This window comes from Biomphalaria glabrata, chromosome 1, assembly GCF_947242115.1.
Source record: "Biomphalaria glabrata chromosome 1, xgBioGlab47.1, whole genome shotgun sequence".
In the NCBI taxonomy this organism is placed as follows: domain Eukaryota; kingdom Metazoa; phylum Mollusca; class Gastropoda; family Planorbidae; genus Biomphalaria; species Biomphalaria glabrata.
Genome location: NC_074711.1, coordinates 32,605,349 through 32,620,375, shown reverse-complemented (window position 1 = coordinate 32,620,375; position 15,027 = coordinate 32,605,349). Strand labels below are relative to the sequence as shown.

The 15,027-nt window shown below is 31.7% G+C and overlaps 1 protein-coding gene across 2 annotated transcripts; it reads left to right on the top strand.

Annotated features, from left to right (window-relative positions):
* The first annotated feature begins 945 nt into the window (after positions 1–945).
* Positions 946–13,263, top strand: LOC106053744 (probable ATP-dependent RNA helicase DDX23). Of its 2 annotated transcripts, none has more exons than XM_013209350.2 (16): positions 946–1,077; positions 3,131–3,296; positions 4,001–4,108; positions 5,352–5,469; positions 6,528–6,666; positions 7,396–7,556; positions 7,732–7,908; positions 8,319–8,398; positions 8,558–8,783; positions 9,711–9,856; positions 9,974–10,151; positions 10,673–10,912; positions 11,030–11,181; positions 11,343–11,451; positions 11,648–11,822; positions 12,633–13,263. In XM_013209350.2, the coding sequence occupies exons 2-16, from the start codon at positions 3,133–3,135 to the stop codon at positions 12,857–12,859; spliced, it is 2,400 nt and encodes a 799-aa protein (XP_013064804.2). In that variant the 5' UTR covers positions 946–1,077; positions 3,131–3,132; the 3' UTR covers positions 12,860–13,263. The 2 variants fall into 2 exon arrangements, with proteins under 2 accessions (XP_013064804.2, XP_055888804.1); XM_056032829.1 differs by lacking the exon at positions 946–1,077 and adding an exon at positions 1,329–1,404.
* Positions 13,264–15,027: the final 1,764 nt, after the last annotated feature.

Genomic DNA, 15,027 nt, shown 5'->3' with positions numbered 1-15,027 from the left:
ACATGACAAACACAAAGGGCATCTGCCTTCAGTATGGCATCTCCATATTGGCTCTCTACTTGGGCGGAAATCGTTAGTCTCTTATGTCAACATCCGACTTGTCTGGTCACTGATAGTGCGCACCTTCTTTCTGCACTATATTGGATGGCGGTGCGCATTGCAAAGTCATAACAATATCAATGACAGCAGCGCTTACGATTTAATTAAACAAGAAGGGAGAAAAGGGAGAGAATATAGGCCTATAATACATTCGTTTTCTCTCAAAGCAAAACCTGATCGCCATTGATATTACAAACAAGTTGTTGAAGAATTGGAAGGACAAAATCGAGGCAATTTCTTGGAGCTAGATCTAGGCCCGTATGGTGATATTAGACTACTATCCAAGTACTGTCAACATGTTCAAACGTTATATAAACTCATGGAGACATAATATTCTACTAAATCTGAGGCAGGCAGATTGTTATATATGGTAGCAACGTATTCTTTTAATTTTCTAAATTTTAGGTTTTGACCCCTATTTTTACTGAATCGAAGTTAATCTTGACAGTGCTCCTAATATGACAGTGACAAAAACGAAATTCGCCAGGAGCATTATATACAGCTATTTCAACTGGTTTGTCACACAGCGAGAGACAGAGAGGAATAGAGAAAGACGGTCTTGTATGGTGCCCCGGTACGGTTCAACAGACTAACGGAAGGTGGAGGTGTGAATACTCGAAAAACACATTTGTTGGTTGTAAAGTCATTTTGCAGTTTTACTTAGCTCTTTTTGGAGGGCATTGTGAGAAGCTGCCGCATCGGGCATCATATACCCCGCTACGCCACACTAGATCAATATATACAATCTCATCATTTTTGTTTCGCGCATCAGTATGAATAGTTGTAGACCATTTCACAAAAACGGAATAATAATTATACACAGTTCTAGTCTTCCGGTTATGCATGTTTTGTTTTCGTATTACTGAAGATCTATAAATCTAAATTAGAGATTTAGTTTAGACTTTAATAGTCTAATAAAGTAATATCTAGTCTAGATCTTACACTTCGATTATATTTTATTTACACCCAGACTCAAGGGTAATTAAAAATTTTTCTGATTTATACTAGATCTGGATAAGATCTCTAGTTCTAGAATCTAGATAGATACTATGATAGCTTATTAAACTTATTAATATTATCATTATTATTATGATATAATTTCATTATGATGGCTTATACTTATAATGCCTTGCCTTATTATATAATAATAAGTTATATTTTTAATTTTATAATAAAATAATAATAATTATAATAACATCATTACATGATCATAGTATTCATACTAATCATAGAGATGATAAATAATGTGTATTATATTAATTATTAATGATATTGACAGTGACACCAGTGGCAGGGGTCATACTAGTCAGTAACTAGTCATAGTCATAATAATGATAATAGACTAGTCATAGTGGTCATGATTATATATATAATTTATAATCAATAATGTAAATGTTAAATGAAATTAAATGATGATTATCATGATAATGATAATATTTATATTGACATTGATAATCAATAATGATGATACATACTCTCTCTCTCTCTCTCTCTGCCATAATGTCATATAAATATAATATATATATTTAAATATATATATATATATATATATATATATATATATATATATATATATATTATAATATATATATTTATATATTATAATTATAAAGTATTTATTTATATACCTATACAATTTGTAGAAAGACAGAAATACAGAAATAAATCTATTCTATATAGATTATAGATCTATGAATAAATTATTATAATTTAATAAACATGACATTTTCAACTACATCACAACTTCATGTATTCTCTCTAGTCCTAGACTCTCTAATTCACATCCATGGACCCTCTTCTTGTTTGGATGTTCGTTTTGTTGCACCATTAACCCCCCCCCCCCAACCCATAGATGCTTATAATTTTTTCATATAGGACTCTTTCTTCCTTTCCCCCACTGCCTGTTCAATAGGTTGTGACACTACACGCTTAGTGTAAACCTCACTCTCCTCGCCACCAGCTCACCTGGCGTGATGTCCTGCAGTAGGCATGGTCTCTGGCTGCAAATTAACTGCCCGCACATTTTTTATTTCATTCATAAATTATATATTCTAGAACCTCGATCATTGAACAAAGTATAGATTTATTATTCCCAATAATATTTCTTATTACGATTTTGTTGTGTCCAAGGAAGGAGAATGAGTTAAATTCATTATTATTCGCTTGGACATCTCCTTTTTTTAATTTTCTTTAACAGCTAACAGTGTGATTGGAATGTCTTTCTAAAGCCATCAGCCTACGATCAAACAGGCTCATAATATAGCTCTCATCCCTTATATGGATGTGAATTGCCGGGTTAAAACAATAGCTTTACATACATGGTTATCAAGAATCTAAAAAACTGCCATCTGCTTTGGAAAAATGGAACAAAAATACCGGAACTATCTAAATTGGACATGCGCAGTCCCGAAACGTCAATTTTTGCTCCAAATATAAAAACAAATGAATTACAAACAAAATAGCGACGCGTTCAGCAAAGGAGAATTGGATGGAGTGTCCCAAATATAAGAGCTTACTCGAGACCTAGATCTATTTATTAATTTTACTAGACTAAAGTTAAAAGTAGGCTTAGTAGGACACTAGAATTCACTAGAGCATTTCTAGAGTTCTAGATCTAGTTCTAAGACCTGATTTAGATTAGATCTAGATGATAATTTTTTTAGTTGATCTTGAGTAGACATTTAAAGGCATCTAATGATCTAGTTTAAAAAAAATCTAGACTCAGAGTCTCAGTCTGACTTGCTTGAGTCAGACTCAGAGTGACTCTGTTGGAATCAGTGACTGACTCTGAGCTATCTTTATTATTTACAGAGTTAACCTCAAGATCTATAAAGTCTGGATCTAGACCTCTATAATCACACTGCAATACTAATGTTTAAATATTTGTTTGAAAAATAAAAGCTCTCTGTGTTTGTGCATAAAATTATACATATATAGACATAGAAATTTGTATTCACAAGTTGAAAGTAGTATAGTTGGCATAGGTAATCCTTATATTTTTTTACTTAAAAAAAAAATATTTTTTATTCAGAAATGAGTCCAGGGACTCGTTCTCGTTCACGAAGTCCTCTTAAAATGGAAAGCAAGAAAGAAAGTGAAGACTCCAAAAAGAAAGATTCCAGGAGAGAGAGATCAAGATCTAAAGAACGGAACTCCAACAAGACTAAATCTAGACATCGATCAAAAAGCAGGGAAAGGTAGCAATATAAATAGATTTATATGATTGATAACTTCATAATCCGACATGTTCATTTAAGATTTTAAAATTTAGAATGTGATTGAGAAGAAAAGGCTATAATATAAGATTTTTATTTTAAAGTAAGATCTCAGCTAGCTCATTCCTAACACTATATTTCACTAACACAAGTTGGTTAATTAAAAACATGTATTTATTTATGGTTCTCATAATAATTTTATGATTTTAAAAGTGAACTAAGTTTAAATTGTAGAGTAAATTTTAAAGAAAAATTGATGCTTTATCAGTGTAAGTCTCATATGTTTATTTAATTAAATTCATTCACGCTTAACTGAAATTCACAAAGAAACAAACTTTTGTGTATATAAATGTGATAAAAAATATTAAGAGCATTTCCTATATTTTTGCATGGTTCTTTGATAGTCCTTTGATAACCAAGCAGTAACTCTTGGGTTGTTTGAGTCGATTATGACATATTAAATAATTACTATTCATGGTAATTAACAATGCTAACCTAATTATAATTATTTTATATTGCAGTTAAATTTTATATAAAAAAAAGTTTTGTGCTTTCAACAAGTTCATCACTATGTTACAATTATAGAAAATCTCAATCAGTTAATTTAATGTTACATATTTTTAAAACATCAGTAAGTTTTTCTCATTATAGACTAATCTATTTATGATTATTTTTTACATTTGCAGAAAACGCAGTCGTAGTAAAGAGCGGAAAAGGAACAGGAGTACAAGTAAGGAAAGGGAGAGAAGCAAGAGAAAACGCTCTCGTTCTCCAAAATTAAAAGATGGCAAAAAGTAATTATTTTGTCTATTTAACAAATGGTGCTTTTCTAATGTAGTCAAAACTTCTACACCACCAGCCTCTTTCAGCTTAGAATTTATTTAACATAGCGTAAAATATCACAGCCTAAGAAATATGAGTTGAGATGCAGACTTAAATCATTAGGGAACACAATTTTAGTAATTGAAAAATATCAAAATAAAAAAATAAGAACACATCCAGTTGTGCTACCTGTTAGCTCAAATCATAGATCACAGAAGTAGAGAAGTAAAAAGTAATAATTTAGTCAAAGCTCTTCACTTCCAATATTCAACAACAAGTCACAGAAAATTTCTTTTTCATTTAATTGACGCAGATACATGTTTTTAAAGGAAAGTAAAATTAAATCTAAACATAAGAAACTTCCTGACATTTTTGGCTGCATGAAAATGCAATTGAAAAAGAAATTATAAGAGGACATTTTGTTTCAATATTACTATTATTATTTTTAATCCATAAACACAAAACTTGTATACAAAAAAAAAGAATAAAATTGTTAGAAATGCATTATTTTCATCATAACTAAAAAATAAGTTTATTTTATTTAATTTTTTTTTTAATGCTATGCTAGAGTTGAAAGTACTAGTCATATCGAGTCTCTTCTTGTAATTTCTCAATAAAATATTTCAATTAATTTTCATTGTCTTCTAGTTATAAGTAACAGTAACAACTCTTAGGCAAAGTGTAGATTTTGTGATTGCTTTATTATTGATGATGGTATAACCAAAGTGGTTTTTTATTACACTAGTCTTAAATCTTTTTATAAAAAAACTCTATCAGCCTTGTCAGACCTCAACATTTGTTCTAAAAAATTGTCTAATTATTTAAAATTACTGAGTTGCTCGCCTGTCACATAGACTTTTGGTATTTCTATGAGATTAGCACTGATTTGTATCTTAGCCTTGTAGTAGACAATACATCATGCAACACTTTCATTAGAACTAGTTTTTACCATCGATAAAGAAAAAAGTAAAGATCTATTTAATGTAAATGTTTTGTGTCACTAAAATTCTAAAAAAATTGATTTCTCATACCTCTGCCTGTTTTTCAGCTATATTTTTTTCATTTTCTTATGTTACACATGTTATTTTAGGAGGCAATGCTTTATTCAAATTGTTATGTTAAAATAACATTCTGCAGAATTTCATCATGTCAACTTAGGTAAATGTTTGCATTGTATGAATTTATATATAAATTATAATTTTTTTTTCTGTGCAGAGATCCTGCTGAAGAAGCTGAAGAATTTAACAAAGACAAAAGAACAGAGAAAAAGGTACCTTTATCTTTAGAAGAGCTACTAACCAAGAAAAAGGCAGAAGAAGCAGCCCTTAGTAAGGTAATTGTGCGGAATTTTTATTTGTAAATCTATTAGTGATATATGTCAGTTGTATCTATGTTTTATATTTAGATGTCCTGACTATGAATATAATAATAATAATAATAATTTTATTTATAAAGCGCTGTTAACAAACAAAATGTAGGCTCAAGGCGCTGTAATAACATTACAAACACGACAGCTAAAATGACAAAGTAATCTAAAAAAGTTTTAGGCAGATAAGTCTTAATGTTCTTCTTAAAAGTGGTGTAGCATATTGTCTGTCTAAAATCAATGGGGAGTGAGTTCCATACTTTTGGTCCGTGCACTGAAATAGCATGCATACCGTAGCTTTTGAGGGAGAAACGTGGCACCACTAAAAGCATTGAGTCCATTGAGCGCAGTGCTCTCTGTGGGACATATGGAGTAATCAGTTTGCTAAGGTACAAGGGCATCTCATTGTTATATATACACTGATGACAAAGTGTGGCGACCTTGTAACTGATTCTCGCTTTCACAGTAAGCCAGTGGAGCGAGCGTAGTAGCAGAATCTCGTCTTGTTTTTCTAAGGACTATTCGTGCGGCGTTGTTCTGAATACGTTGCAGCTTGGCTATTTTGTCATCGGGTATACCTGCTAGCACGGCGTTGTAGTAGTCAAGGCGGGAGAGTATGAATGCCACAGCTTGCGTTTTTGTTGACTCCGTTGTTAAATATGGTCAGATCTGGCCTAATCTGTGCAGCTGCAGATAAAGACCCTTGCAAAGCTGACTTATGTGTGGGTCGAAAGATAGTGTTGTGTCGAAGAAAAACTCCAAGATTCCACACTACATGAACATAAGGAACCTGGCAGATAAATATGAGATAAATATGTTGGAGTTTCAGTTTTAGTTATACTGAGCAGTGTTATTCTTTCATAATCTTATAACTCTGATTACTTTTTCCTCTTCACAATAGTAAAAAGCAAACTGTATGTATATAAGTGCATACATAAAATGCATAGATAACATATGTAGATTCTTTGGGGAAAGAAAATTAGTTAATTAAATGTTAATTCACTTCTGAAATATTTTTTTATCAGCCCAAATTTTTAACCAAAGAAGAGCGTATTGCTGAGGCTTTAAGGAAGCGCCAAGAAGCTGCTGATGAAGCCAGAAGAAAAATGGAGGAAGAAAGAAACAAGCAGCTAGAGTTTTTAAAAACTGCGAAAGAGTTTTCTGGTAGATAAATTTTGTTGTTTTTAGCTACAAAGAGATAGTTATGGTCACTCATTGTTGCACAGTCTCTATTTTATTTTAAAAGATCTGTCTTTTCCATTTTTATGCAGTGGTTCAATCAAGTACTTTAATTTTTAAACTAAGTGAAGGATTTTTTTTTTTATAAGATTTCAACATTTTTGTCATCAGTCAACATTCTTACATTCTTTATATAAACCTTAAAATAATGGGAGGAAAGTTTAACTAATTTGAAGTCTTACTATAAGCTTACTAAATAATATTTCATGCTTTAAGTCATACAAATTTACTCTGCAGTTTTACATCTCATAAGTTAAATTATAAACAATTATATATTGTAAGCTGAAGTAAAATGACTTATTTCATATAATTTTTAATTTGAAAAAGAACAATTTATGTCAGTTAATTTTAATATTTTTGTTTGAACACTTCATTTTCATTTGTAACATTAAATAAGCCATTTAATCCAGTGCTATAAACAAGACAAACTAAGTATTGGTTCCTAGATCAGGTAGAGTTTGTCTTTCAAAGGGATATCCTGGGGCTGGGTTGTCTTTTTCAGGGGTACCTTGGGGCCAGTGTCTCAACCAGACTTCCTAATAAAATAAACTAGCTTAAAGAATATGATCAGCATGTAAACAATCATTTAATTTTCTAAAAATAAAAGGGCAAATTAATTTCCTCCTTGAATTGACTATATTTTTTAACTTATAGATGATCGTGACAGAGGTGAGAGAGATATGTATCGAGAAAGAGAACGAAGAGACAGACAAATGCGAAGAGAAAAAGAAAGAGAAGATGTTCCTGGAGAAGATAAGAGTAAAGTGAAAGAAGTGAAGGAGAAAGACAAAGACAAAGAATCTGAAGCAATCAGAGTAAATCATTCTGATGTCCTTATATTAAATGAAAGACAGATGTATACATTAATTATATTAATTATGATTATATTAAACTGACTAGCAAAAGCATTATTTGGGATTTATTTCTCCTTTATCATAATTAGCTGAAAAGTTATGCTAAATGTACAAGAAGTCTTTTTTTTTCCTTAAGGAAAGATACCTGGGAATTATCAAAAAGCGCAAGAGGATAAGACGTCTGAATGATAGGAAGTTTGTGTTTGACTGGGATGCTGGTGATGACACTTCAAATGACTATAACCAGCTTTACAAAGAGAAACATCAGGTCCAGTTTTTCGGTCGAGGCAATATTGCTGGGATTGACATAAAGGTTGGTGTCAGAATTAACAAGAATGTTTCTTTTTGACATTTGCTCTGATTCAATAATGAGAAAAGTGATTTTAAAATGTCATTTTTGAATCTATTTTCTCATAATTCTTTCCCAGATATATTATTGTGGAAAAAAACAATTTCTACAAGTTTTAATATAATAATAATAATAATAAGGCTTGTTTTTGAGTCTGAAGATAAATGAGGAATGCAGTATTTCCCATGGCTACGCAGCCTAGGCTGTGACCTACATATTTTGCCACATCCAGGGCAAGTGTTAATATAATGATTTTGCTAATGTGCAAAATGATTACTTCCATCTAAATTATATTAATTTTGAAGACTAGTTTTAAAAATAACTTATTGGTTATTTCAATATAAATATACTTTTCTTTTTTTTTTTCTTATAAGGCTCAAAAGAAAGATCAGTCTAAGTTTTATGGAGATCTCATGGAAAAACGAAGAACAGAGGCAGAGAAAGATCAGGAAAAGTAATGTTAAATTACAAAAATTACATTGATATCTCAATTGTTGTGTTAAAAAAAAAAATTTCTTTGTTTTCTTTTAAGGAAATTTAAAAAGGAATAAATTATGAGCACTGTCTGCATTTTTACATCTTAATTGATTTTTCTGGTTCTTCATTTTCTAAGGAAACGATTAAAAGGTGTGGCTTCTAGGGAAGCCAAACAACGCTGGGATGATCGTCACTGGTCAGAGAAACCTCTTGAGGACATGGTTGAGAGAGATTGGCGTATTTTCAAAGAAGATTTCAACATTAGTTGCAAAGGTGGTAGAATTCCTAATCCAATAAGGTTCTGGAAAGAAGCAGATCTTCCTAAAGAATTGTTGGATATAATTGATGAAATTGGATATAAGGTATGATTTAAAGAAATAATTATATGGCTAAATTGTATACATAGAATTTTTTTTATTGCAGCTACACTTCTTTGCTCTACATGTCCCATTCTTTGGCTGCTGTTTTCTTGATTAGTTTCCTTTATCACTGGCTTGTTTTCTACCATCAAATATAATCCAATCTCACCTTGTCTGATGCATGCACATTGTTTTTAAAGCTTGTTTCTTTATTTTGTACCTGGTATAGTACTGTACATAAAGTTGTTAGTGATTAAAGTGACACTAAACCATAACACCTCATTAAAATATTTCCTCTATGGTCAGGAGATCAATATGAAGGTTAATTGGCTATGATCTAGTTTTTTTTCAAATACCAACATTTGCAATCTGGTTGTTATTGACAAATTATCCTGGAGCTTCTCATCTTTCATGGTTTGAACTTTTTATTTCAACTATGGCTCACAGATCTGTGGACATGACAAAAAAGTCTAATAAACACACTTAAAAGGCCTTTATTTTTTACAACTTATATTCATCTCTGTGAACAGTTCTTTGGTCTGAGCTGCTCAAATTTGAACCTCTCATGTGAAATTTTATAATTATCTGAGTTCACCTCTAACTTTGAAAATATAGTGAAGATATTGACGCATTTAGTTTGTGTATGTGTATTTTTATTTTTTAGATGATTTAAATGCCCTCTGGTTGATGCACCATACATCTAATAGACATTTGGTTTTTTATTAACAAATTTCGATAAACATAAAATTGATGGCAAATAAAAGGCAAAATTAGATATATATATCCTTCATTTTTTAAATATTTTTTTTAGGCTTAAATTGAGATTAATATTAAAATAAAAAGACTAAATCTGTTATTATAAAAGCTTTCACATCAAATTAACTCATTCCATTTTTTAAATATTGTTTGCTTGTTGTTTTTTTTAACAAGGAACCCACACCTATTCAAAGACAAGCTATTCCTATAGGTCTTCAGAATCGAGATATTATTGGTGTAGCTGAAACTGGCAGTGGTAAAACTGCAGCTTTTCTTATACCCTTGTTGAAATGGATTATGGGACTTCCCAAAATAGAAAGGTATGACTAGAAACATTTGAATTAAGTCTTCTTTTATATTCTAGCTTTTACACATACAATCTTGTATGATCTAATAAAATATCATATTTTGATAACAACAATTCTTTCTATAACAAGAATGGAAGATGCTGACCAAGGTCCATATGCCATTATTCTTGCACCCACTCGTGAGTTGGCACAGCAGATTGAAGAAGAGTCCATTAAGTTTGGTAAAAATTTGGGCATCCGAACAGTATCAATCATTGGTGGTATATCTCGTGAAGAGCAAGGTTTCAAGTTGAGACAAGGCTGCGAGGTAAGCATTTCAGAATTAGACAATAGACACAATCAATTTATCTTGAGATAGGTAGCAATGAAATCTAACACTTTTTATGGTGAGACTTCTTTCTGCTTAATAAAAACCAAGCACTTTATAAAAGTAAAATTCATGGCATTGTATGATGTACTAGATTAACAAGAAAAGAGCTGGCTGTCTAAGGGTGGCTGCCGGGTCATGCAATATGTGCGCTGGACTGTTGTTCTGACTTGTCAATGGTTCCGGGTTCTTACCCCGCCTGCTGCCATTCCCCATTGTCCTGCGGGAGGTTTGGACTAGAAAGTAAATAATTGTAAATAATTTTCAACTCTATAGGATCATCCGAAATGTAAAACAAACATTTTTACCAGAGCCTGTTAGTAAAAGGTGTCCTTGTCTCTGAAAGTACTGTCATTGTTTTAAAATTACATTTGAAATGTATAGTTATGTCTATTAAAATATTTACTATTGAAATGTCTATTTTAATGTTCTCTATTGCAATTTCAATTATAATTTTTCAGATAGTCATTGCCACTCCTGGTAGGCTTATTGATGTGTTAGAGAACAGATATTTAGTTCTCAATCAATGTACATATGTTGTTATGGATGAGGCTGACAGAATGATTGACATGGGCTTTGAGCCAGAAGTGCGCAAAATTCTTGAATACCTGCCTGTAACCAATGAAAAACCAGATACTGAAGAAGCTGAAGATGACGCGTTCACTCTGAAAAATTTTAATACTAAGAAAAAATACAGACAGGTATAGTTTTAATCTTTGTTATGTAAAAATAAATATGTTATGATTTGTATCTACCTTTTACAAAGTAAAAAAAACTTTGACTTGAATAACATACAAAATAAAAAAAAACATTTTCAGACTGTCATGTTTACTGCAACTATGCCACCAACAATTGAGAGACTAGCCAGAACATTTTTGAGGCGACCTACTGTTGTATACATTGGTAATATTGGTAAACCTGTTGATAGAGTGGAACAAATCGTCTACATGGTGTCTGAAAATGAGAAGAGGTCAGTCATTATGTGCACAAATAATTTGCTTAAAGAATGACTCATGTTTGTCATATAATTTTTTTAAATTGACACTGTATTAAAATGTTTTTTTTCCTTATTTTATTCAGGTTGCAATAGTAATACATTTGTCCACTTTTTTTTTTTCTCTTTGTTTTCAGGAAGAAACTTCTTGATGTTCTCAATAAAGGAATTGATCCACCAATCATCATTTTTGTCAACCAGAAGAAAGGAGCAGATGTGCTGGCGAAATCTTTGGAAAAAATGGGGGTAATTAATTTTCAAAAATGCCTTTTTTTTTGTATCTAAGTGATCATTATTGTTCTATTTCATAAATGTTCTATTATCTATCATAATTTAGTCTATCACTTTTTCTAAGAAAAAGGCCTAACTATTTTTCTTTGGTCTCAGAATTCCAATTTTTAAATGTACTTTAGATATCTAAATATGGATGTTTGTTTTACAGCACAATGCCTGTACACTTCACGGTGGCAAAGGACAAGAGCAGAGAGAGTTTGCCCTGGCCAGTCTTAAGGGTGGCTCTAAAGAGATTCTTGTGGCTACTGATGTTGCTGGTCGTGGTATTGATATCAAGGATGTCTCTATGGTCATCAACTATGATATGGCAAGAAATATTGAAGGTAGTATTGTCAAAATGCTTTCCTTAATAAAATTTTAGTATTCATATACCTAATTACTTTATTCTTGTGTTAAGTAAAGATTTTTTTTTATTAAAAAAAAAATTTAATGTTCATAGTTTCCAGCTAGCTCATTTTATTCCTGGTTCATGAGTTATTGTTTATATTAATTTGTTAGCTCAAAATGGGAACTACTGCTTTAGTTATTTACTCAGCCCATATCTTATGTCAGAGAAATATCTAAAAAATACACTGGTATGACAAAATAGAAAACACCAAACTGGGAGATTGGTGGGCAGAGAAATATAGAGGTGCAGATTTTAGAAAGTAGAGATGGATTTGCCACACCTTAGAAAAGATACCAACAACAGAGCTAGATAGGCTTTAGAGTGGAACCTCCAAGGGACGAGACGCAGAGTAAAAGATACCAACAACAGAGCTAGATAGGCTTTAGAGTGGAACCTCCATGGCATGAGACGCAGAGGAAAAGAACATGGCGTTACAGTGTACTAGATGAAGCCAAAAGGACAGGAAAGAGCTTGGAAGCCTTTAAAAAACTATCAACAGACCGTGGAGAGTGGCATGTTTTAACTGAGGCCCTGTGTTCCATGAGGAATGCAAAGAAAAGATGATATCTTTCTAAGTAACAATATCAACCAATTCCCTTTGTTATTGCAACACACTTCACAATTTGTTATATTTCACACCCTCTTAACTTTATTCCACTATATTGCAGATCTAATCATACATTTTTGGGGGGGATGTATTTATTATTGCATGCTATAGTTGATCTCAATTTTTTTTTCTCTACAGACTATACTCATCGTATTGGTAGAACAGGCAGAGCAGGAAAAGCTGGTGTGGCAATCACCTTCATCACCAAAGATGACAGTGCCACATTTTATGATCTCAAGCAGGTGCTGTTGCAGAGCTCAGCATCTTCCTGTCCCCCTGAACTGGCCAACCATCCTGAAGCCCAACACAAGCCTGGAACTGTTGTGCAAAAGAAAAGAAAGGATGAAAAAGTCTACATCAATTAATTTTCTTAGTCAATTGGGTCATGATCTGTTGTTGTTAAAAATGTCATTGTATTCTTTTTATAATTGTTGATAATTTTCAAATTGTTAGGGTGCAAAGGATTTATCAAAGTTGATAATAGATGTTTTTTTTTTAATTTAAATTATTGTTTACTGTTGTTGACTAGAATCTTTTTGATACTTGGATACTATACAAATTTGTTTAATAAAAATAGTGGTATTCAAGGAGATAAGTCAAAACAAATGAAAATAATCTTTGGATACAGAAGTCTGTTGTTTGTTGTTTTTTTTTTATTTACAAATATTTCTGAATTATTTTTAACTGTTTCATTGCAAAAGTCTGTACATAAATTCCTGCTAAAAAAATCTTTTAAAGGAAATAAAACAAATTTGATTATAAAACCCTACTAATATTGCTCGATTACTTATTTGATTTCAATACTGGGGGTCCTAGGGTTACTGCATTGATCCATGCCTAGACCATTTTGTAAATTGATTTTCAGTGCAAGTCGAAACATGCATACATACTGTATGTAATATTGTAAGCATTTATCCTATCCTAACACAGTATCCTGCATAATTATCAAAACGCGTTAAGAAATATGAAATACGCTTAGTAATGAACTAAAACACTACATACAAAAACCTACAAACGTACTGTGTTCAGAAGATTTGGAAAGATGCAAATTCTTTTGTGCTGAATAATATTTTTATAGATCCGGAATGCAAAAAAATCATAATTCTGGACTTGCATAATCCAAGGACCTCCTTTACTTTAATTGATGCTTATAGTAAGATTTCCATTGTACGGATGTTTTTGTTTTTTTTGTTTATTAAGTCGGCATACAAACATTTATTTGTACCTAAAATAATTCGAAAAAAAAAGTAATAAACTTTTACATTGTAAAATTATCTCTTGTTACTAATTTTATCATTGTCAAAAAAAAAAGTACCAGTTCAATTAATCTTTAAGCTGTTGGTCTGGTACCGGTATTAATAAACTACTGCAACTCATTAACAATGACAATAAACTAAAAAGGTAAAAAAGAAAATGCAATAACATTCACTGTTCTAGCAGCAACACAATTTTAAAACAGTATTCATTACAACATTGAAAAATCTGCTGGCCATGAGATAGGCCTAATCTCATTGAATAGTCAACAGATGAGCTTATTACAGGCTGTTATGCTAGAGATAAAAGACCTTTATAGAATGAATGGTTTGTAGACACAACATTACTCAGAGAAACAGTTTTTTAGACAAAAATTCAGTCTACATGTATATGTATCTCTGAAAAACTATAATCAGCTATTCAGTGTATAGAAGTAAAGTGTTAGTCTTTGTTTTTTTAGTCTAATACTAGAAAATTAAAGTTTTCTACATTCAAGCGAAGTGTAAATATGCACATGTGATTCCATCCACTTTGAGTAAACATTCTATATAGTAGAAGTTATTTCTCTATTTAAGCTGCAGAACTGTGGGGAAACTAGTCCAAACAATAAAGACTGACAGGGAAGGGGAGATGTCAAGGGTAGCTGGGGGGGGGGGGCAGGGTTAGATAGAATTAAGGGAGGAAATCTAATTCAGTCCCGACAGACAGAGTAGTGTCTGACATCTGCAATATACATATTTAAATTAAGAATATAGAACATTTTTGGTCAAGGCCATGTGTAATGAACTAAATGCATGCTCGTCAGCATTAAGTATTTTTAACTGTAACTAGTAATGACCAGCCATTCGCCTCACTAGTCAAATAATACAATAGGGCGAGAGAAGAGTCAATCGTATCAATACATTATGAAAAAAAAAAGCCTCTTAGTAAGTCTATTTTGTCCAATGATCGGACAGAACGCTATTTTAAATTTAGCATTAAGTCCGTTAATGAAAAAAAAAATAAACGCAGATATGAGAAGCTCTGATTCGAATAACAGATTTCTCTCAACCATGTAAATATACGAACTCTTATTTCTACTATTTAGGATTGTGTTTTTTTAACCAGAAGATATGAAGGAAATAATTGGATTGGTAGAAAGTATAAAATAACAGTTAAGGAAAGAATGAAAGCCGGACATTCTCACACTTTTTTTTTGACAATTGCCTGCTGGACAGAGGTAACCTTAGTTTTGCGTAACGAGACGGCACCTGAGATATAGTAATTCATAGCCTTAATA